General features: G+C 45.7%; 1 protein-coding gene across 7 annotated transcripts in view; it reads left to right on the top strand.

Annotated features, from left to right (window-relative positions):
- Window positions 1–21,505, top strand: part of ALG9 (ALG9 alpha-1,2-mannosyltransferase) — a 132,664-nt gene that overhangs the window by 25,712 nt on the left and 85,447 nt on the right. For 6 of the 7 annotated variants that reach the window (XR_010593263.1, XR_010593261.1, XR_010593260.1 and 3 more), the window contains one exon: window positions 8,187–8,317. Coding sequence is in view for 2 of the 7 variants with exons in the window: in XM_065570362.1 (XP_065426434.1) it covers window positions 8,187–8,317 (131 nt within the window). In the remaining 5 variants the exon portion in view is untranslated. Of the gene's footprint in view, window positions 1–8,186; window positions 8,318–17,757; window positions 17,996–21,505 lie in introns of those variants that run through there. The other variant, XM_024109059.3, reaches the window with a different exon arrangement.

Genomic DNA, 21,505 nt, shown 5'->3' with positions numbered 1-21,505 from the left:
ATTGCATTATGAATGTTTGCCCATCCATCTATCCCTCCTATCCGTCCCTCATTACTGAAGTATCTGAGTGCCTCGTGATTGTTAATGTATTTATCCTCACAACACCCCGGCCAGGTAGGGAAATGCTACTTGCCTTATTTTAGAAACAAGGAACTGAGGCACAGAGAGGCTAAATGACTTGTTCAACGTCAGTGACAGAGTCAAGAATTGAACCTGGGTCCCAGGTGACTACTCTAACCGTGGAACCATCCTTCCTCTTGTCGAAAGGGGTGAATAAGATGAACTGCCAAGAAGCAGATGATGCCTTTCCTCCTCCATTCTCAGCACTTTGAAGGGTGCCCTCGATGCAGTCCGTGACTCTGTGGGAAGCACTCAGACTAGCAGACCCGATGTAAACTGCATACCTCCATTGAAGTCAATGCACACATGCTCATTTATACCAGCTGAGGATCTTGGCTCACAATGACAGCATGGCAGAGTCTGCAGATTTGATCTCGAGAGTAGGGTTGAATCTGATACGACAACATTAGAGGAAATTGTATAGGTAACAAAGCAAGAATCAATCTTCAGGATTCAGGCTCTGTTATTTTAAGATCTATTACATGGTTATTGGAAAGGGGAAGGAGGCGGATTCCCACCTGAGAGGAGCTGTCTACTGCAGTGCATTTAATTTACAAAATCTTTAACTCTGGCATATTTTTAGCGCAGACAGCTGGCTGGTGCACAGCCTGTGACTAATGAAACAAAACGCATTTGTGTTTCATGGTTGTCTCTTAATGTCACCCTACAATTTTGTTATTTCTGAGGCAAGGAAGAAGGACTGGGATATGTTTATTCAATGCAGCCACTTTGACAAATACAGAAATTAGCTACTTGATGTAAATTTTAAGTGGGGTTTTAAAACTAACCTTTGATTCTGAGCTGCTAATAATACCAGGAGAACTGGGATGTCTCTAGAACTAAATGAGCTGCCAGTGGCTGTGGCATGCCCAGATTCTAAAGACTGACAGTCTCATGAAGACCTTATCCAAGCTACGGACAAGACAAAGAATTTAGTGCAGTTGGAGTGATTAGATTATTCATTCTCCAGTGGAAGTTCCTGTTGCTGAATTGTGTGGAAATCACAAGGCAGGTCATAGGTTTCTGTTATGGTGCCTGGGAGAAGAGGGATTTAACCATCTTGGTTTTCAAAATTCCCAGGCATTAAGGATCTGATTCTGCTTCCTTTACTCTTGTTGAGTAGCACTTACTCATGCAAGTTGTCCTGTTGGATCCTAAATGCATTTCTCTCTGAAACTGTGTTAAGGTGAAGCTGATACCATCTTTTACAAGGAGGTGTTGGCAGGTACCATAGACAGGGCCTAAAAGCTGAACTTCTGTTTGAAGTTCCTGACCTTGGAGAAGACTTCTTTTATATTTTGTTTTTACTTTCCCCACCGAGTGCCTGGTCATCTTTAGAAAAGGATCAAGGACCTAAAGGCTAAGCTAGCCTCATGTTAAAGTTGTTGACTTGAGCTGTTTGGATAGGGTGTCTCTGGGTTCTGCAGGACACATTTTAACTCAGCTCTGCCTATGGTAGAGCACGCGAGCTCCTGTATTGCGCTGTGTGGTCAGACCATCATCCGCTCTGTTCCATCCATTAGCCAGCGAGGACTGTGCAATTGGAGCATTATTACAAAAGTCTGGTGTCTTCCACCTGTTTAGCATGCTTTGTCTCCTGCTGCTACTCAGGAAGTGGTTAAACCCTGTTCTTTTGCATCACTTTACAGAGCAGCTGCACCAGATTAAAAAAGACTCAGGGGAGCGGGGGAGGTTGTACATTTAAAATTGCCCCTGGCTCTTTGTACTGAAAGTGAAATTCTTCCCTGTGGAAAGGGCCTATTTAAGGTCTGTGCACCACTTAAGTTCCATTTAAGCCCCCAAAATAGGGTGCATAGGCCTTGTGCTGTCCCTCTGCCCACAGGTGGATTTCACCCTTAATTTTCGCTTAACCTATCAGAATAAAGTAAAAGCCGCTCAGGGTTGTACAGGGGAAATATATTGTGTGTCTCTGAGAAATCTTTTGAACTGGAAGCTTCAGTCCTATTGAAGGAGCATCCAGGAAAAGAAGGGAGTGTTAGATCTTGGTATTTTCGGATTGTTTTATGCGGCAGTTTGTTTCTCTCAAAGGGACTCTGTATAGCTTTAAAAACAAAATATCGAACAAGCAAAAATCTCTATGGGCCTAGAATTCTCCTCTCTGACAATGCAAGAAGTTGATTCGATATTCTTCTTAGCTGAGTTTCCTGCAGTGTAATTTCAGTTGGGGCGCCAGTGTGATGCCACTGAGCCATCTGGTCTCCCCTTAATTAAATTGTTTTCAACATAAATTCACCGCAAACCCCAGTGTTTCTCCAGTAAAGTGACTCTAAAACGTTCAAGAAAGTTTGCAAGAGACACTTGTGACGCAGCACACTGCAGAAAGCCCAGAAAGGGATAGGGTCAGGGACTAAAACTGAAAAAGAAACACAGCCTTCCAAGGCAACATATACCTGCTGTCTGCTGCCTCTAACAAAGTTTATTCAGGAAGGTTAATTCATGGGGAGCTGCTGTTGAAAACACAGCCTAGCGCATCTTGCCTTTGATTTGATTAATGAAAAATCTATTTACACTTCCCTATTTATCGCTTAACCTCCTTAATAAGACAAAGTCCCGTAGTGACTGGTGGTATTTGCTCCTTTCCTGAAACAGCTGATGATTCTTATGTCATTTTTGTTCCTTTTGTGTTTCCCTGAGCTGACAAGACTCCTGCGCTCTGTTAGTTGGGTTCGCTATTGAGCAGTGATAGTTCAGATTGTGTTCAGCTGCTCTTAATTGGAAGAGAAATTGTTGCTGAAGAGATGTCACTCAGCGACACCCTTAGTACCACATTACAGACCTCCCTCTATACGGGGGCAGGAACTGAGATTGAAAGGGGCCCAGATCTACCAGAATTTTGCCATTATTGCCCTTGACTCCTATTAAGGCCCTTGCTCAGCAAGGGACGTCCTTTAAACGTTGATTTTGCTGAGTTCCTCCGGGCTGTTGTTCTTCTCCAACTCATTCTTTCCTTCCCCAGCTCTTTCAAATAGACTTGTCCTCCCTCAGAGAAATGCTTTCTTCTGCTGACTGACTCCTTGATCTGTCCCTTCCAGCCCACCCCACCTTGGTGTCTCAGGCAGGTTGCTGCAGTAAGCCCCTCTCAGATCACTGTGTCTGGATCCCCAGGGGGCCATTATCCCATGGATATCTAGGCTTAGGGAATTCTGCCATAGAGTCCTCTTCATGTGCCGTGGGATGGACATGTGGTTACAGTGGAGAATCTAAGCAGAGCTGCTGGGAGTTACAGGGAGTTGGATCTTATGCCGCCAATTGGGCAGTGTTTTCCCTCAGTTGCCAGTAATAGGCACCTGGCGCCTTTCTGCACTGGATATAAATCAGAACAGTTGTGGCTTGGATGCTGTATTTTGTAAAGGCCCTTATCAAATTGTACAGAAAGATAAACACAGTAGGACTTTGACCCAGCACAAAATGCCCCGAGAAGTCGCTTTGTACTCCATAGTGCATTCTTTACATTTTGGTGGTAGGTGCCCTTATTTGTATTGGTGGGGGCAGAGAGCGAGAGAGACTGCTTTATTCTCCTGTTCATCTAGCTGTGGGATTTTGCACACAGGCTCAGACATCAGCGAGGCGTTCAGAAGGAATCAGCTGCCATTTTCAGTTGCTCGTCAATTTCATTGTTCTGTGCTGATCTAATGGTGCCCAGATTAGATGGAGCGACATAGCAGCCTTTTAATATTTTTATCCCATCAGGTGCATGGATGATGGCAGTTAATCACAACGGAGCTGTTGCTGTCATCATTTGAAAGTTCACATTTTTACGTGAATACCTTTCTTGTGTGTCTTTCCCCTTCCCCTCAGGCTTCACCACAGTAAAAATGCCCAGCTGTCTAGTGAAAATGGTACTATGCACTGCAAATTTTTTTATTGAGCAGAACAGCATTCTGCCTCTGATTCTGCTCAGTTTGAGGAAGTCTCTGGCATTTTACATATTAGATATAAACTGTATTTAAGCCCCCTGTTGCCTCCTTCCCAATTCAAGCAGCCAAACTATCGCAGAATACTACTATTGATTTTATGTCTATAGCATCTTTTATCAAGAATCTCAAAGCACTTGATACATTTTAATTAATGAAGTCTGGCAGCCCTTCCAAGAGATAGTTGGGTATTGCTAACTCCATTTGACAGAGGGGAAAACAGGGAGGTTGGATGACATGCCAGAGGTCACAAAACCAGGAACAGAACCTAGGAGTCCTGATTTTCAGTCCTCTGTATTAAACACTAGAAGTAGAATTTTAAAAATTGCCTAAGTTCCATTTTCAAAAGTGACTTGAGCAATTGCAAGCCTGAGTCCCATTGCCTTTCAGTGACATTCAGGCTCCTAAGTCACTTTTGAGAATGTGACTTAAGTTTTTGATCCCTTAGGCACTTTTGAAAATTCTAGTCTAGATCAGCTTCCCCTCTCAGAGTTGGAAATGGAACCCATCGGTCCTTATTACTGGTCACTCACACTAACTGCTTGACCGCTCTCCCGTCCCTTTGTTTAGTTTTCTACACAGTGTAACTAATCTTTGAACTACCTCCTAAAGAACCTATCTCGTGAGCTAGGGTTATTTATTAAATAAAGTTTGTCATAGTGCTAAAGAACTTTCGTAGCTGATAGCTCATCTTTGCGTTAGCCAACCTTTCTCTGCCTGCAGCCTCTCGCGTGTGCCTGTAGGAGATGCCGCAAGAGGGAATAGCGGCATGGAAAAGATGCAGTGGCATAATGAACAGCACAGCCAGTCCGTATCAGGGAGTGGTCTTCCCAGCAGGAAGGGGATCTTTATATAACCGAGGCCCCCTGAGGACACTGCCTGCAGTTCAGTTACTGGGAGGTCACAAATGTAATTCAGTTTTGTTGTGTTGCTTCCTTGTATACAATTTCATAATTCAGCTGAGTGTTGCCAAACTTTTCTGTAAGGGCAAAGTAGCTGCTTGCATCATTGATTGCTGATAAAGGCATGAATGCAACAATATTGTGTCCATATGATCCTGGAAGTGCAGTGTGATGTCCACTCCAAGCAATGTAGTGATGAGGATCAGCAACGAGGCAGGGTGGTATTAATAATGCATTGACCCCATCAGGTTGTAGCACAGTCATGCCAGGCTGCGAGCATCTTGCCAGAAATACTTCTTATTTCCTGTGAATCCACTTAAGCTCCAGCCAAACGTGCCAGTGGATTAGCACAAATGTCTGGCTGTTTGAAATGGTTAACGGATTACTGTGTACATGTGAGATCGATTGGGCAGCCATGGTCTCTTTGCATAAAATCAGATATTTTGCAAATATGATAGAAACTGCAACATACATACTTACGGGAGGCCAGACTGGAGAGCATGAAATGGAAATGTCAGCCTTACATTTTGTGCTAGTAAAGAGCCACTGCAAGTGGAAGCATAAACAAAAATCACGAGTCTATCTTAAAAATATGATTTCAAAAAATAGTAAATACTGGATTCTTTTTATTTACTTTACCCATTTTGAGCCTTTAGAGTACACTCAGGTCGTTTCCAAGCTTCTCTTCATAACCGTGAGACCTAGAAACTTTTTTTTTTTTTTTTAAAAGAACAGGAGTACGTGTGGCACCTTAGAGACTAATATGGCTGCTACTCTGAAACCTTTTTTTTTTTTAAGTGAAGGCTGAGATTCTCATACTCCTCCAACTCCAGCATCTGGGACTTTAATATTGTACCAAATACTGCAGCTCGCATGGTAAAATCATGAGAATTAGCAAGACTGGAAACCCCAAGAATCTGAGAGCTGGTGCCAAGTTAGAACAGTGAGTGGAACTGAATAGCAAATAACTCCCAAAATCTAGCCAAATGCGAAAATATTAAAGTTGAGAAATCAAAAGTTAGGAAATTCCTAGAGTTGAGGTGGCTCCCACTGTGCTAGCTAAGCTACATAGCACATCTTGCATACTGCATGGTAAACAATAAACAGTAATGTTGTGATTTTTGTGATGAGTGAATTATATTGACTGTGCAATATAGCTGAGTTAGTGTTGTGCGAGCATTTGAACTCCAGAATTCCGTTTCTTATCCATTGAGGAAGGGGGCAATACACGTTTAAATCACTAAGCAGTGAGGAGTTGGGTTGCGATGCCAGCCCACGACGTGCTTCCTTCTGCAGGAGGAGCATCCCATTTGCACAGACAGATTTAAGGCTCTCGCCCTGTTTGTAGGCAAGCAGGGAAGAGTGGCTGCTCAGTTGGGTTTCACCTTGTTTGAGGACCATATTACTCCGAGGAGACACAGCGACCATCCCCCATCCCCCACTGACTGTCACAGCTGGGAAGTGGAGTGTGCGATGATGGAGAAATGGCTTTGGAAGAGCCGCCTCAGTGAAAGATCCTCCTGGTCTGCCAGAGGTGGGGGTCAGACTCTGGCTTACTCAGGGGCAGTTACCTGCGGATGAACCTCAGCCTCCTCTAACTGCCAGCCACAGTAGGATCCGAGCACCTCACAGACACGACTAGATTGTATCCTCATGTGAGGTAGGGAGGTGCTGTCCCCAGTTTACAGAGGGGAAACTGAGGCATAGAGAGGCAGTGACTTGCGTAGGGTCACATGGGGAGTCTTTAACTGAGCTGGGAAATGAACCGGGGTCCCCGGAGTCTCTGAGCCTTAGTCACTAGATGCTCTGTCTCCCTTGATGGTTCCATGGCCACTTCAACTTCCCTGGGCCTTCCTGCAAACAGCGGAGCTACCAAGAGCCTCATTCTGCCTCCTTCCGAACCAGCCTGGTCTGCCCCATCATGGCCCATGGACCCCACAGTAATTTCTAAGGTAACTCACCTTTGCCAGTTCAGCAACACCCGCTTAGCCACCCACAGTGGGGTATTTCCAGTTCCCTCACTCACTAGTCAGGCCGAGCTTGCCAGAGGGGAGAGGCCTAAAGGGCTGGTCCTTGCAGTCGCAGTGCAGAGTTCAGTCCCTGCCTGTTTTAACATTTACACAGCTCCACTGGCGTTGGAGCGGGCTCCAGTGAATGGTGAGGTATGGTGTTTAACAGCCCCCAGAGCAGTTAAGGAAGAGGCTTTGTTCAGATACTTTCTGATGAAATCCCTCTCCCGCCAGCCCCCGAGAACAGGCTGTGTTTAGTTTGGCCACAGCTGCTGCCGCCTGTAGTTTCTCACTCTCTCTCATTGCCTTTCCCCTGGTGTTTCCTTGTGTCGTTATGACTCCGCTGCTAATCTGAAAAGGCGACCTATGTTTGAGGTGGGGTTTTAGACCCTGAGTAATTGCATCGCTTGACCTAGGGCAAGCACTGCGTGTGCCCAGAGACAGCGGGGCTTTCCTAACACCTTGACTTTGTGTTGAAGTCCTTGTTCCCTTCTGGCTCCTTTTTGTGTGTGTGCGTGCCAGTTGAGAGTGAGTTTGAGGGCGAGAATCTTGTTTCTTGAGAGCAGGCAGACGTGATGTTTTCTGGATGAAGATGAGTTGTCGTACATGTGGCACTGTGGTGGTGTTGCGCTCACATGCAAACTGATTCAAAGCCCATTGAAGCCATTGGAAGGCTTTCCATTGGGTGTTGAATGAAGACTTTGTTGGCTTCACTTAGATTGTAAGTTCTTCAGCGCGGGAACTGTTGGTGCACGTGCCAGATTCCACACATTTATTGTTTCTCTGGTCTCCCGAAAAACACTTCTCTCCCCGTGCGCTCATGTGAGCTGTATTTCTGGTTGCTCTATGCACTTGTCTGAGGTGCATTGCTGAATGCTTGCTTCACTCTGCATTATGGTAATAAGTGGGCTGAGGGAGGTAATCCTCCTTGAAATTGCTCACACAGGGTATGTTGTCTTTGCTCTAGAGAAGCAGCCCCCGGCAGCAGTAGTAGTAATATCTTACATTTCTATAGAACCTTTCATCTCAATAGATCCAAAACACTTCACTAAGTTTTCTAACTGTGTTTGAAAGAGCATTTACCCCACCACTGAAATGCCGCCAGCTCTAGGGTGAAACGTGGTAGTGGTTCGACATTGCATGAGAATGTATACACCGTGGTTTAGGATAGGAAGTGAAGAATGCACCTATAAAGTATAAGGTTTCCTTTCTCCCTGCAGATTGACATTTCCAAATGCCATTACCTGGTGGATTTAGATAAAGCGATTGAAACATCAAGGGAGCCGAGATACTCCGCCAACAAAGAAGAATGGATCAGCGTCGCCTACAAACCATTCCTGGATACTTCTAGGTAAGTGTTTTCACAAGTTTGGGAAGGAAGAACAGGGGCAGAAAGGTGCATGAGCTAATTCTGTTTGAATTTCTGCATATGAAATCAGCATCCTCCAGGCTACTCTGGGGTGGGAAGTGTTTGGTTATATTAGGTTGAAAGTGAACGTGCAATCCCTATGGGGCAGTAGCTCCCTGTTCTAAATGCTTCTTGGATGCTTATTTATAAAGGTGTGGTAAGGCAGCTGTCATGCGATGGGAAGAGGGATTTGCTGGAAAAAGCCATTCGAAAGCAGCAACCCAGAATCCAGTACCCTCTTATTTTCACATGCTGGCCCATGGTTCTCTAGTAAGGACAGGTTTGGTGCACAAGACAGATGATCTGCTAAAGTTTTCCAGACTAACGCAGTCGGGTGATGGGAAGCTGCAGTAATGCTCTTTTCCCACTGGATCTCGGTTTTTAATTAAATTAATTAACAAACAAACAAAAATCTTCCACTCGACCTTAGGTTAGGCATAGCCCCTCTTCCCTGAGGTACCGTCCCTTCCTCTGGGACCATTGCAGGAGACCCTCTCTTCCTGCAGCTTCACTCAGCAGTGCCACTTCTAGTGCTGACCTCATTGGACTTCCCTGCACCCTCTATAGCCCAGGTGCAGCCCCACCACCTTAGCTGGTTCGGCTGGGAGCACCTGCTCTGGCATAGGGGATCTGGGCCTATTTTAATCCTGAGAGCCAGCCACTATGTGACACCAGGGGTCAAGTAACAAACCCAGACGTACGGCATGGCAGCCCAGAGGCTGGGTATCAGATCAGTCAGCTGTTCAGGCTTTTAAACTAGATGGGATGACTGAGTGCTCACCTTGCCCTTGTAGGCTCACTTAGGCAGTTTCAACATGGGTCACTGTTGATTGGCAAATGATGCTTTGCATCCAGCTTGCAGTGAGAGGCTGTGCTATGCTGTTTCCATTGGGAGGGGTGGCCTAGTACAGGAATGGCAGCGTCGGAGTGACAGACAGAGACTTGTTGTGACATTGCCAGAAGAAGGGGGAGACTCATGAAAGCTGTGGAGCACGGTAACCGCGACATCACGGTTTCTTTAGCAATCAATCAATCAATCTATCCGGTAAAACTGCAGAATAATAAAGAATAGACAGGCCCTTCTTGAGGCAGGTAAAACAACAGTGTCTCTTTTCTCTTTGGCACTTCGACACCTGCTTCAGCCTGGACCCTGCACTCTCTGGTTGAGAAGTTACTGAGCATTTAGAACAAAGGCACAGATTGTCTAAGGGCAGGGCAGGGGGGTAATTGGCTTCCTTCACCCCATAACAAAGGACCCCACTGCTCTTTATTGAGCTCTTGTCCCCTCCCAGGTGAATGCAGTGGTGCCAGGGATTCGTGCAGCACATACTGACAGGGGATCAGAAATAATCAGCTAGTGGGAGTCTTGGCCCCATGTGTGTCTCTGGGCAGCCTCCCTTCTCTTGCTTGCGCTCCTGCTGCATTGAAATTCTCTGCGCTGTTCCCTATCAGCGTCTCACAGCTTGAGCAGAAAGGAGGTGCGGTGCCTTTGTGTGTGCAGAAGGCCAGGTTGCCATAGCAGCAGGTCTGATTTGCATGCCTGCTGTGCACCTTGATGGCTCACATGGTTCAGGATGCGCTGTGCCAGGCAGTCCTCCCACCAATTAAGTGGACTTGAGAGTGTCAGAGTCTGTGCGGCTGGAGTGCGTGGTGCACATAAAGGAGGGAATGGGCAGCAGAGGGGGTCTCGTTCAGCAGGGTGTGAGTGGAGTAGCCAGCAGTTCCAGCACTCCTCCCCACAGCGAGCATGGTGTTCATTATTGATTACACTCTTTTCCCAGGAGTTTTGAAGTACTTCACACACTGTTCTGAGCACCATAGAGGCTCCTGATACAGACCCTACAGCAAAACCCCAAAGACTTAATCTGAGGGAACCAGGCTAAACTGTGCCCCGAACCAGGGCCTGCCTGACCAGGGAAATGTTAGACTCAAGTATGAATTCTGCAAAGCTGACTCAAGTGATTGTGGCACAGAGAGGTAAACAAGGCTTATTAGCTCTAAATCTACTCCATTCCCATTATTGACTTGTATCACTTGAGCACCTAGAAGCCCCAGCCAAAATCAGGGCCCTGCTGTGCTTGCCAGGCCCTAGTGCGCTGGCAGGAAAAGGCTTTGCAAATGCCTTTTCTAAAGCTCTTGGTTTTGTCCTGCTGGCTTGTAAAGTTTTTACAGCTTAACCTCCCAGTCATAAGCCAGTCAGAGAGGAAGAATGGTCCAGGTGGTAGGGCATTGGCTGGAGCTTGCGAGAGCTGGTTTCAAATCCCTGCTCTGTCAGAGACTTCTTGTGTTACTTGGGGCAAGTCTCTTAGCCTCTGTGCCTCAGTATCCCATTAGTACAGTGGAGAGAATAGCACTGCCCTGCGTCACAGGGGTCTGGTGAGGATAAATAGGTTACCGATTGTGATATGCTTAGACACTGCAGTGAGGGGGACCAGACATGTGCCTTAGATAGATAGTATTGTTTGGCTCACACTGCAGGCATTCATTATAATATCAGTGGAGTGGCTAGGAAGCACCATGCTTTGGCTCTTGGTTCTCCAGTTGGATACTAGCTCATTTCAGGACTGGAGCTGGGTTGTTACCAGCTGGCTGGTGAACTAATTGCTAACATAGATCTGCAGATCTATCTGTTGAGGGTTGAAAGTCTCCAGGAGATGGAGTCCATTCCACCTTGCAAACCCAGGTGTGGCCCCTACATTCCACTGCTTAGAGTGGAGACTGGAGCATCCACTTTCCCCTTTCCCCTTTGCAAAGAGGGCACTCCTGGTGGGTCCTATTCCCTGCCTACGTTGCCTGCTCTTTAAGTAGGCCTTTCCTTTGCTCGCCTTCACTGGTCTTGGACATAATATGCCTAGCCTTGCTGAACACCAAGCCTGCTGGAGAGCAGATCTGGCCAGTAAAGCGAGTGTCTCATCTCGCCCATTCTCTGTGCCAGCTGTGAATGTCGCTGTAGGCACCAGAGCAATGCAACAAGGGACTATTCCAGGGATGCAGTGCATGTTTTCTAACCAGTCCTGTGAATTAGTGCTGATGGGAGTGATGCAAGAGATCACACAGGTCTGCTATCTTGGGTGCCAGCATCCTCCCTGGTGGTGAGAAGCTGTGGCAATTGCTCCTGAAGGCACAGAATTGTTTTGTTTATTTGTTTGAAGTGACAAATCCAACTCGTGCTGTCCCTGCTGCAGTTGAGAGGGTAATTATCAGGACTGGGAACTTCGCCACACAGGAGGAGCAGTGACGTGCGGGTTATAGGAGCTCCAGCAGGTTAGGTGAATGCCCCTGCAGAAAGTTTAAATAGAATCTAATGCAACCCTCTTCCTGCCACTCTGCCCTGAAGGCACTTGGAACTGGTGGAAGGCACAGGCTCCCCAGAGTAGGGACAGCGCAGGCAGCTGGCTGATGAATCTGTTTGGTTGATATGAGCTATGTGTGTGTGCCTCATCTTTTCTAGCAGGTCACTAAAGGGTGGTGTTCTCCTGTTGGGCTGGGTTTAAAAACATCTGGCTATAAAATGATCACCTCAAGCAGGACTATTGATAGTTATGGGCAGTTTCCAGAGAGGAGCTGCCTACATTTCACCTCCAAACTCTGTGTAAAAACTTGCACAACTGAGTGCAGCACAGGGAAGTCTGTGCAGAAAAGCCCATGTGCGCATATATGCACAGAGGCCTGTGCACGGGGTCAGAGAAGGTGTTTCAGGAGCCTCCTTTATAAACCCAAACTGCTCATTTCCGAGCATTTTCCCTGTCCCTCAGCCGGGTGCAATGACGCGTGTATCAAATCCGGCACCTGCTTCCACACAAACAATGCTGAAGCAGCCCTTGCTAAACATGAAGTAAGTGTAAAAGGCATGATTAAAATGCAGCTTAAAAAAAAAAAAAAAGACATCACCTCGAGCTGAGCTGTGAGGGAAGCAGCAGTCCGCTCAGATTACAGGTTTGCAGCACAGGGCCATGGCGCGAGGCACATTAAAAACCCTTCCAACTCCAGCTCTTATTCTTTGAAAATAAATGACCCCAGCAGCTCAATTCATGCCTGCTGAACTGCAGGCTTCTGGGACTCGCTGCGATTCTCACATTGACGTCAGCAAGTGCAAATGTAAATCTCAGCTCCCTCTGATAAATGGTGTTGCTAATTGAATTAGAGAGCGCTCCGAGCCACCAACTAATTATGCTACTCATGCAGATGCTTTGTCCAGGTCCATTTAATTCTGTATTGGCTGAGTGCTGCCATTCTGGCATAGAAAAGGGGAAATATATTAAAGCTCCCAGTTGAGGAGCATATATTTTCTGGCTCTTTAGGCTGAGTTGTTTGCTAGCTCCAGGCACTCCTGCTCTTGCCCTTATGTTTTCCATTGTAAAGTAGTCTGAATGCAAGTCTGAGTGATCCAGTCACCTTGTGCTAAAATATTATATTAAAATATTATATCCCTTCTTTGATAGGTAAGAGACTCTCCTATACCATTTAATGCTGCTTTTCTCCATATCCAGTATGAGGCTTTTTAAAAAAGGTTATTTCCTTTTTTGAGTTCACGGTCAATGTGGAATTTTCTACACCTCAAAGAAATGCAAATGTTAATAGGTGTGCAGTAGGGCACAGACAGCTTCGGTCATGGCTATGCCTCTGCTCCTGGACTCCCTGTGTGCAGAGAGAACCACAATATCCCAACCCCTGTATCTGTGGCAGAGTTCCAACTTCACTTCCTTTCTCCCTCTCTGCCTCCTGTCTCTCCATTACCTTCTCTTCTTCCTACTAGTGCTAACTTCAGAAACTCCATCTTTGGCAGGCATTTGACCTTCAGTTGAGCTGAGAAATTCAGGCTGCCAGATGTGTTAGCAAAAAAGCTTTTTCTTTCCTAAAGTATTTAATCTCCTCCCTCAAAACAAGACAAATCTCTGAAGGGGGGAGGGGAGCACACACTTAGCCATTCACACTTTGGGCCCATATCCAATGGCCATTGAAGTCAGTGGAAGCTTTTCGTTGACTTCAGCGAGCATCGGATTAGACCCTTTATCCTCTACTGTAGAGTAACAATTCATGGGTTTGATCTAGCTAGTGGCTTGCTGAATAGGAGCTCTGTGCTGATCAAGGCCACACCCACAAACTCCAGGTGGACAAATAAAGAGAAGCAAATATATATGAAAATGGTATAGATTCAGTTGTATCCATTTCCCCCCACCCTTCACATGTCACTTGTTGTCTTAGAAGCTCTGGGTTTGGCAACAGATGGTAAAGATGCTTGAGCCCTATCTCAATTAAGTTTCTAACGGAACTGCACCAGCCGTGAATTACAACTCCTGCTTTCTTTGTTGTAGACAAAGCCTCTGAGACTTGCCTTAGTGCGTGTGGCTATTTAGCACAGAGCAGCCTTGTGCTTCAGTGTCGTATCGTACAAAAACAACAAGGAGTCTGGTGGCACCTTAAAGACTAACAGATTTATTTGGGCATAAGCTTTCGTGAGTACCATAAGGTTGGTGCACAACTTGTTGAAAGACAGTCCTCAAAGCATGGCTCGCTGCACACTGAGAGGGCATATCTACAGGGGTCAGTCCTGGCTCTGGTCCTATTAAATATTTTCACTAGTGTCTTGGATAATGGAGTAGAGAGTACATTTATAAAATTTGCAGATGGACACCAAGCTGGATGGGGTTGGAAGCACTTTGGAGGACAGGATTAGAATTCTAAACAACCCTGACAAATTGGAGAATTGGTCTGAAATCAACAAGATGGAATTCAATAAAGACAAGTGCTAAGTACTTCATTTAGGAATGAAAAATCAAATGCACAACTACAAAATTGGAACTAACTAGCTAGGTGATAATACTGCTGAAAAGGATCTGGGGATTATAGTGGACCACGAATTGAATTTGAGTCCACAATGTAGTGCAGTTGTGAAAAAGGCGAACATTCTAAAGCATATTAATAGGAGTGCCATAGATAAGACATGGGAAGTAATTGTCCCAACTCTACTTGGCCCTGGTGAGGCCTCAGCTGGAGTGCTGGGTCCAGTTGTGAGTGCCACACTTGAGGAAAGATGTGGACAAATTGGAGAGAGTCCAGAGGAGAGCAACGAAAATGTTAAAAGGTTTAGAGAACCTGACCTATGAGGAAAGGTTAAACAAAGTGGGCATGTTGAGTCTTGAGAAAAGGTGTGTGTGTGTGTGTGTGGGGGGGAGAACGACCTGTTAAGTCTTCAGCTATGTTAAAGGGCTGTTCTAAAAAGGAGAGGGTGATGAATTGTTCTCCATGGCCATTGAAGGTAAGAGGAGAAGTAATGGGCAAGGGAGATTTAGGTTAGATACTAGGAAAATCTTTCTAAGTGCAGTTAAGCTTTGGAACAGGCTTCCAGGGGTGGTTGTGGAATCCTCCTCATTGGAGTTTTTTAGGAACAGGTTGGACAAATATTTGTGAGAGATCGTCTAGGTTTACTTGTCCTGCCCCAGCGCAGGAGGCTGGACTTGATGACCTCTTGGGGTCCTTTCCTGCCCTACATTTTTTATGCTTCTATGCTGGTGCTAACTTGGGGATTTCAGCTACTGAGCGTTGCTGCTTCAAAAATCAGTCTCTGTCACCAGCTGCTGGGCAAAATGGGCTCCCATTGTGTCGACGTGGCTCTGAGTCAGAGGACGAGACTCTGTTGTCGAGCTGCTGTCAACATGACATGAGTATGGAGAGGGCTGCATGAATTAAGGCTGTCCCTGTGCTGCAGACTGTGTGCAAAGGAGTGCAGTCAGGGGTGCCCCCTTCCTTTCTGTCCTCTAGCCCAGCTTCATATGGGAAATTAAAGAAACAACCTCACTTTAACACATGCTGCTCTCCCCTACCCCGATCAAGCCAAGAGCTTGGGGGATTGTGCTGGTCTTTGCTACTTTCCTAGCTCAGCAGGCCAATTTCCTCACTCTCATTTTTCATGCTCCTGTTTTTTAACAAGCATCCAAAACAGCTTGAAATTGCTTTTTTCTTGAGTCAAATGAAGTGAAACTAAAGCCGTTCAACAGTGAGCTCCAAGCTTCAGGATAGTGGGATCTCAGTGTTTGTGCCTGCCAAGTGTTGTGTTACTGTTGGCTCGGGTGGCAGTGGGCTGCCAGCCGCGATGGGGAGATGCCAATGCAAAGCACAGCAATGACATGGTGTTCATTAGTTAGCTCCAAGATGCGGAGAAGGAAATGCAAGAACTGCTTTGTGAGGAAGTTGCCTTTGCCTCCAGCCATTCTTGTTTAACGGGGGGGGGGAGAGAGAGAGACTTGAATTTCCAAGCACAGAGAAATGACAGCAGGAAAGAATGCTCCTCGTTCAAAATATGTGAAAATTACCATCTTCCTCCTAGTTATTTGCTACTATGCGATTGTGCTTAGAACACATTCCCATTCCAGCAGCTCAGGATCTCACGAGGAATGAGGATTTCCAATGGTTCTTTTATTTTGGGATCATGCAGGGTGCTTTATAATTTGCAAAGAGCCCAAATGTTATTGCAGAAAATGAATGGAACTTTTGGTTCTCACCCTTCTGAAATGAAGTAAATGTCATTTTACATCCCAAAAGGCAGTCTTTGTGCTTGGCTAAAAGCAGACAAGAGGGATGGTGGGTGTTGAGAGGATGTGTGGCCCTTTGGTTAAGGCAAAACTGGGTTCAATCCTCTGCTCTGCCTCTGAGAGCTTGGTCAAGTCTCTTGGTACCTCAGTTTCCCATCTGGAGATAATGACGCTTCCCTTTCCCCTACCTGTCGTCTATTTAGATTGTAAACTTTTCAGGCAGGGACTGTCTTACTCAGTGTTTGTACAGTACCAAGCAAAATGAGGCCTGATCTTGATTGGGGCCAGTGGGCTCTACTTTAATACAAATAATAAATTATGCCTTTCCCTGCGGAAACCTGTATTCCAAGTTGCAAGAGATCACGAGTTTGGTGGTCTCCATTAGATCCCAAGTAGTGTGACGCACTGAATTTTCCAAGTGCCTTTGGAATCCACATGGAGCCTATGTTCACAATGGCAGTTCCTGTCATTGTTTTTCAGCTGCATCTTTGATTTAGAAATATGTTTCATGCTGCTTCTAAACAAAAGCAAACCCACCAGCCGCCTTTTCCTTAAATAGAGTGAATTGAATACTGCACAAGCAGCACTAGTAAGATTCCATTTGATTCCACAATCTCTGCTGTGTTATCAGTACGCTACTCGAATTATTGAGCATCTCAGGAGTGTCCAGATAACACACACTGGATCTATGTGCTGTCCCTGGCCTCTCAGCATGTTATAAATCACAGATTTGACCGTTGCTGCTCTTATCCAGCCTTTTGCTACTTGGCAGGCATTTGCATTGATGGCATTAGTTATACATCTATCAAGGCTGATGGTTTCCCAGCAATGTAATCTGAAAGAGATAAGTCTTAAAATTAGCTTTGGTATTCAGAATGAAACACCCTTGCCCCAGCACCAATTTCTAGAAATTGCTAAAGATTGCATGTCTTTCCAGTGGAATTTTCAGCGCTGATGATGAAGGAAATTATCTTATTTTGGCACTCCTTATTTAAACAAGGATTTAAGTTATCTGCTCAGTGGAAGAATACATGCACTTAAAATGTACCAACTTAGCAGTGCAACAACAATTAGCAGCCAAACAAAAGGATACTAATTTGATACAGCCATCAAGCCTGTCTCACACAAGTGCTCTATTGGTCCAATTGTAGCAAAGTGCTGCTGCTAAACACCAGTTCCCCACCCAAGAGGGTCGGGGTAAACATCCCTCTGAAGACCGACAGCCTGGAGCAAGTCACCTGGCAGGACACAGGATGGTTCAGCCCGTCTCTAATTTGAGGTGCTGCAGCAGAAGAGCGATATGCTGAAACCCTAGAGCCTTTTGGGGTTCTTTCCGTCTCTGCTGTAGGGATTCTGTTGGGGGAGAGGGGGGGAAGAGCATGCTTCCTAAAATGAGTAGACATTAGGAAAACGGAAACGCCGAGTGCAAAGCAGCTAACTTATTGCCTCTTAGCGTCTCCCTTGCTGCTTTTCCGGGGCGGGGAGTTTTGGAATAACTGCCCTGTGCAACCTCATCATGGCTGAACAGTCTGCCTTTTGGCCCATAACGTCTAGGAGTAACCATCTTTTCATAATCACTGCCAATACAGTGGGGAAAGAGTTCTGAGCTAGTCGGGCTGATCGCTCTAAAGCCAGTAATCCTGATACAAAACAGCTTTGGTTTGACTGATGAAGAAAAGGCAGAATGGAGCCTGGTGTGTCTGTCTGTCTCATTGCTGTTCCCCTACCTTACTGACACGAGGCTCTAGTCCCAGGCCCTGTACTAGGCATCAGCTGTTCTTTTGTGGCACTTCAAAACACGTCTTCTAAATGATCACTTTAAAACCAGTCTGTTTTCCCTTTTGGTTTCAGGTCTTCAAAGCTGCTGCGTGCTTTCTATGTCCCTTTCCTGTCCGAGCGGCATACGTCGTATGCAAACTACACCATCCTTAAACCCCGGAAGTCAAAGCAAGCCAGGAAAAAAACAGGAGGTTAGCAACACACCTGCGGACCAAAAAGGATCAACCAATATTGTCGGCCAGCTGCTTAAACCTTCCTAGGGAAAAAAAATGCTTGTAAGATTCACTAATAAAGGTTTCCCACCCAGTGATTTCACTCTGCAAGCCTCCAGCTGTAAAGAGTATATCATCTGCTCTCAGTTCTGTTAGTCTCTGCTCTCCCTGTGCAGCTCATTTTCAGAACGTATTGGTAAGAAACAGTTTGAAAATCCAGCAGCTGCCTACGAATATATTATCCCCGTTGCTCCCTGCATTATTATGTATTAGACTAGAGAAGAGCAAAACTAAATAACAAGAAATGACTGTGTTAGACTGTGCGCCAGGATACTGCCTGGCACCAGGAAAATTCACAGCCTCTCTCAGTATTCCTCATCTGCTAAATAGCTGCTTGCCTGCTCCCAGGAAACATTATTTGCAGATAACAGCATTTGGAAAAAAAAACCAAAACAAAAAAAAACAAAAAACAGCAGCACAGCAGAGACAATGACTCTCTGAAATGCTGAGAATCTCAGCAAACAAGACAGTCCATACCATAGAGAAAAATCCCTGGGATCACCCTGTCCAGGAGATACTTTCCAAGGCGAAAGTTGCACTTTCAAACAAACTGTGATGTTCGTTAGTTATCTGTTTTAATGGGATGCGATTTCATTTGCCTTGAGTTCTGTTTTCCTTGTTATGATCCTAGATATTGTGAAAACACAGGGGCTTCGTTTAATCTTATTTATTTATTTGTGTGTGTGTGTGTTTAAAGAAACATTTAATGTCCTTTGAATTCTTGTCTCCAATGCGTAAAATGCCTGGAAACCGCCTATGGGGTAAAAAGGGTTAATAATTATTGTGATTCAGTTGCCCAGATCTACAAGGATATGTACAAGTTCCCTTTTGTCAAAGAATGATGATGCAGTATTGAACTATACCCAAGTTTTATCATGAACCAGATTAAAAATGACGTTTATATCAGTCTCGTAGAAACCTGTGCAGGGGCCTGAGAGGGGAAACGTGGGTGAACTTTCCCTCAGTGCAGAGGGACAGACAGCACAAGCTCTGGCCCAACCTAAGCCCTATTCCGAGGGTTAAAATGGAACTTAGTGGTGCATAAGCTTGGCCCCCTGCACATAGATGGCCATTTCGCATTGGCTTGCTAAACCCAGGGTTGTGAGTTCAATCCTTGAGGGGGCCATTTAGGAATCTGGGGCAAAAATCTGTCTGGGGATTGGTCCTGCTTTGAGCAGGGGGATTGGACTAGATGACCTCCTAAGGTCCCTTCCAACCCTGATATTCTATGATTCTATGATTTCATCCTGTGTGAATAGCACACACCAGAGAGAGCAGATGAGATGTGGCTGTATGAGAGAGTGGCGCAGCAAATGGTTTGTGAATAGGTTTGTCCATGTGTGGGGATGCAGTGCTGAAGTTGGGGGCTTGCGGTGGTTGAACAGTGAGTGTATGTGATGGAAAGCATACGCCAGTGGCTGCGTAGGGCAGGTGGATCGTTCAGCACGTTTGCAGGTTAATAGCTGAGCAAGCTGGTGTAGCAAGGTCAAAAGGGCAGACAGTGCAGCAGTGTGGCTCTGATTTAACATGACACTATTGGGTCAGAGCCGGAGAAGCCAGGAAAGGAAATAGTGCAACCCTGAGAGAACCATGCATGGCTTTAATCTGGAAAATTACATTTGAAATGTAGCAGAGGACACTGCACTTCCCTTTGTCTGCTGAGTCCCGTGCACTCACTAGGGATGAGTATTGATGAAATGCTTAGGTCACCACTCAGCTACATTTCCTCCTGCACAGTTGCAGGGTTGGCTGGTTGCTTCCCCGGATATTTTATTTAACTCTTTGTTTAAAAAAAAAAGTTAACTCTGCAGCAGGGACCAGAGGAGGAGGAGAGGTAACAATATGTATGTGGTGCTCAGCATGTTCTGAGAAACAGGCCCTTTCAAGGTGCGTCCGATTGGTCACCCAAAATCACTAGTCACTTCTGAAACTCTTGGCCAGGTGGGGGTGATTCTGGGGCTCCAGGGCTGTGGGAGCTAGTAAGTGGCCTCCTGATATGTGATGACATCAAGGAGTCTTTCTGTAAGTCTGTCTAGTTATTGCTGTGGATGGGTAGGTTTCCATGTGGTTAGCGAGTGGGAAAGCAGGTTGGCCAATCAGTTCAGAGCCTTAATGCTCTTATTAAGGTCTGAATGCCACAATGACTCCCTTGTTGACTCTGTAAATGCTGTAAGTGTTGTTTGTCTGCTTTGCTGTAATTTCACGCCCGAGGAGTCACCCTACAAGCTGGTGGTACAGAACCTCCCTCCACCCAAGTTTGGCTTAGCATTCAGCACACTTTGACAAACCGGTTCTCTAGATCTTGTTTCTTTAGTCAGGTTGACAATGTATCCGTTGTGATCAACAGCAAGGCATATGGAGTGTCTGTCACTTGGCTGGGGAAAAGATGGCATGTGGGACTCCAGACTGAACTGACATGCAGTTGAAATGCAGGTGGAGGTTGCTGTGAAATGGCATCAAGTGTTTCGATTTTATTTTGCATTTGGTTAGTTATTTTTTTAATGAACTTCACTACATTGAAGGCAAATGTTAGACTGTACAAAGCATGGTAGGTAAAAAGCCCCTGCATGCCTTTTGGTTGCCTGGGTGATTGATACATTGAGGATGAAATTCTCCTCTGTGCAGAGGAGCAGCACAAAACCTTTGCATTATTTAAATCCTGTTTTGAAGGCTTACGTGGGACATACGTGGCATACAGGGTTTGGGCTTGCCCTCTGTAGAGGGGTGCTTTTTGCCCTGTGCACATAGTCTCTCTCCCTACAGAGTCTTTGGTATAACAACATTGGAATTTCCCTGTTAAAAATCCCAGTCTTTACAGTAAACTAACGTCTTAAACGTTTTAGGTAAATCTGTCTGGGAGACAAAACTGCAAGGTTGCAGGTCAACACTGAATGTCTGCTTAATGCTCCTATTTGTTTCTTTTTAATGGTTTTCCCACCCAAAATGTTAACATTCCTTTAATAAGGCTCTGTGGTGTCACGTCAGTGAATCTAAACCAAAACTGCCCTCCTATCTGCTTCCCCCCGGTGTTTCCATCTATAAATGGAAACAAGGAACACAGTTAGACAAAGTCTATTGCGTACCTCTCTTTGGTGCTGTCTCACTGTCCCAGCCTTTACTGTCATGTTTACTGTGAAAAGATAGTCCAGGAAACATCTGTTTTCAGTGATTGTGGCTGCTCCACCCTTTCTTCCACTGTTTTAATTCCTTTTTATGGACCCTGACAGCTTGACATTAAATAGGAGTGATCAGCATCTCCGAGAAAAGGGCAGCAACCACCCTGTTGCCGTATGAAGAACTGCACTTGGGTCATGTTAACAGATGTTGATTTCCCATCTAATGGAAGGGGAAGCCAGGCACACTCATAGGTGGTGGTATCAGACTTGCTTTACAGTAGCACCGAGAGGCTCTAGTCAAGATAGAGGCCCCATTGTGTTGGTTGATCCCATGTCCTGAAGTATTTACAACCTAAACAGACAAAGGAAGCATTATTATCCCCATTTCACAGGGGGAAGCGCAGCGAGATCAAGGACTAGCCCATGGTCATA

This window comes from Chrysemys picta, chromosome 16, assembly GCF_011386835.1.
Source record: "Chrysemys picta bellii isolate R12L10 chromosome 16, ASM1138683v2, whole genome shotgun sequence".
Classification (NCBI taxonomy): Eukaryota; Metazoa; Chordata; order Testudines; family Emydidae; genus Chrysemys; species Chrysemys picta.
The sequence above is the reverse complement of the archived record's forward strand: the minus strand, read 5'-3'. Positions and strand labels throughout refer to the sequence as shown.